This window comes from Monopterus albus, unplaced genomic scaffold, assembly GCF_001952655.1.
Source record: "Monopterus albus unplaced genomic scaffold, M_albus_1.0 scaffold238.1, whole genome shotgun sequence".
NCBI classification, from domain to species: Eukaryota; Metazoa; Chordata; class Actinopteri; order Synbranchiformes; family Synbranchidae; genus Monopterus; species Monopterus albus.
In genome coordinates, this window is record NW_018128118.1 from 445,776 (window position 1) to 447,406 (window position 1,631).

At 41.2% G+C, this 1,631-nt stretch overlaps 1 protein-coding gene across 1 annotated transcript in view; it reads left to right on the forward strand.

The window, feature by feature from the left end:
* Positions 1-975: 975 nt before the first annotated feature.
* Positions 976-1,631, forward strand: part of dnah2 (dynein, axonemal, heavy chain 2) — a 73,480-nt gene continuing 72,824 nt past the window's right edge. Inside the window, 2 exon segments of the mRNA XM_020620488.1 lie at positions 976-1,108; positions 1,467-1,542. Coding sequence (XP_020476144.1) covers positions 1,510-1,542 — 33 coding nt within the window. The 5' untranslated portion in view covers positions 976-1,108; positions 1,467-1,509.

The window sequence follows — 1,631 nt, forward strand, 5'->3', positions numbered from 1 at the left end:
TGGTGATGGTTTCTCTCCCTCCTCATGTTGGGAAAATGGGGGGGGGGGGGTACTCATAGCAGCATGCTGAATTCAAATTCGAATTGGATTTTTCTTGTTGTAAGAAAAATATCAGACTTAGTAGGTGTAAAAGCTTCATCTGAAATCTAAAAGTCTAATTAATGTTCTGTATTTTTCTCCACACCTCCCCTTGTTGTACTGCAGCACTTTAGTTACTGTGCCACTAGAGGGCGACCCAGGGCAGCTGTTGTTTGCCAAAGTGATTGGAACATTGCAGTTAAATGTACAAACATGTTCTTGTTTATTTCTTATGTTAAAGTGAACTGTATAGTGTATAGACTGTATAGCTGCCTATAAAATGATGGAAATGTTTCTCTCACAAATGATTAAATCAGGAGCTTAATCATGTCCATGTACCCACTTACTTATTTTTGCCAAGCCTCATTTAGGCATTCTAATAATTTCTGCTTAAAAAATGTATAGCACTTTCCTTCATTCCTTTCTCAGTAGTTTCTCACATGCTCTGCGAGCGCACCCGAGCTCCGCAACTTGGCAACAACTAGATGAACTTTCTTATGTTGTTTTGTTTTGTTTTATTTGCTTGTTGTTGTTTTTCTTTTAACATGATGTCTATTCTGGTTAGTTAGAAGATACAGGGACCAAACTTGCTTAAGCTGCTGATGTTTGTCCCATATATACTGATGAAATTTGTTGAAGCTCGGAAACGGGGGGAAAAGGTAGGTAATGGGGGCCCCTGCCTTGGTGTGTCCCCCTTTGTCACAGCTACAAATCATTTCAGCAGCCACGATTTTGGACAAATATCAGTGGAGTGTGTGCAAGAGCATACATGACAGGCTAGGGCAATCCCTGGCAGGGGGGCATCTTAGCGTGCAACACCCCCTGAACCCAAAATGTAACCGGTAGAAAAACATTTTGGATTATGTTATAAGAGACACGAAGTCACCCCCTTTCCTCTCTTGCATATCATCTACCGCCGACGTGCCTGTCGCTCTCACGCTCGGTACGAGCTCGCTCACAGGCCCCACCTCCGAGGCGGAGGGATTACTGGGAAGTATCCGTTTCCATGGAGACATGAACACAGCCACAGGTATGAGTGAAAGATTGCTGAAGTGCGTATTAAAGAAAACTTATGTAGTTATTTCAAATAATAGCTTTTTGAATTGTTGCATACCGGGTCCGCAAGAAGTTGTAACAAATGCTTTTGACTGCTCGTGATGACAAACAGGCTGCGCTTGTTACCTGAGAGCCGAGTAGGTAGCTAGCCTAACGTTTGCTAAAAGCTTTCTGCCTTAAAGATAACTGTCACTATATGTTTTTGTAATTTTAACTATAAAAAACACAGGATGATGAGTTGACGTTGACTAGCATTTAAACTAAACTAATGCTAACTCATGTCTCAATAAGTTACTGCATCCGTGTGTTTGTCTCTGTGTGTTCTGTTTCAGTAACCACAAAGAAGAAAGCTCTGAGGTGGAAACTTTAAAAGAAATGGAAGACGACTCCTTTAAGACCATTCGCCTGGTAAAGCTGGATCACTCATAGGAATCTGTGATTTTTTATTTCTTCTTTTATCACTGCCCAATATATGCACCAGCATAATCCCACTAAAT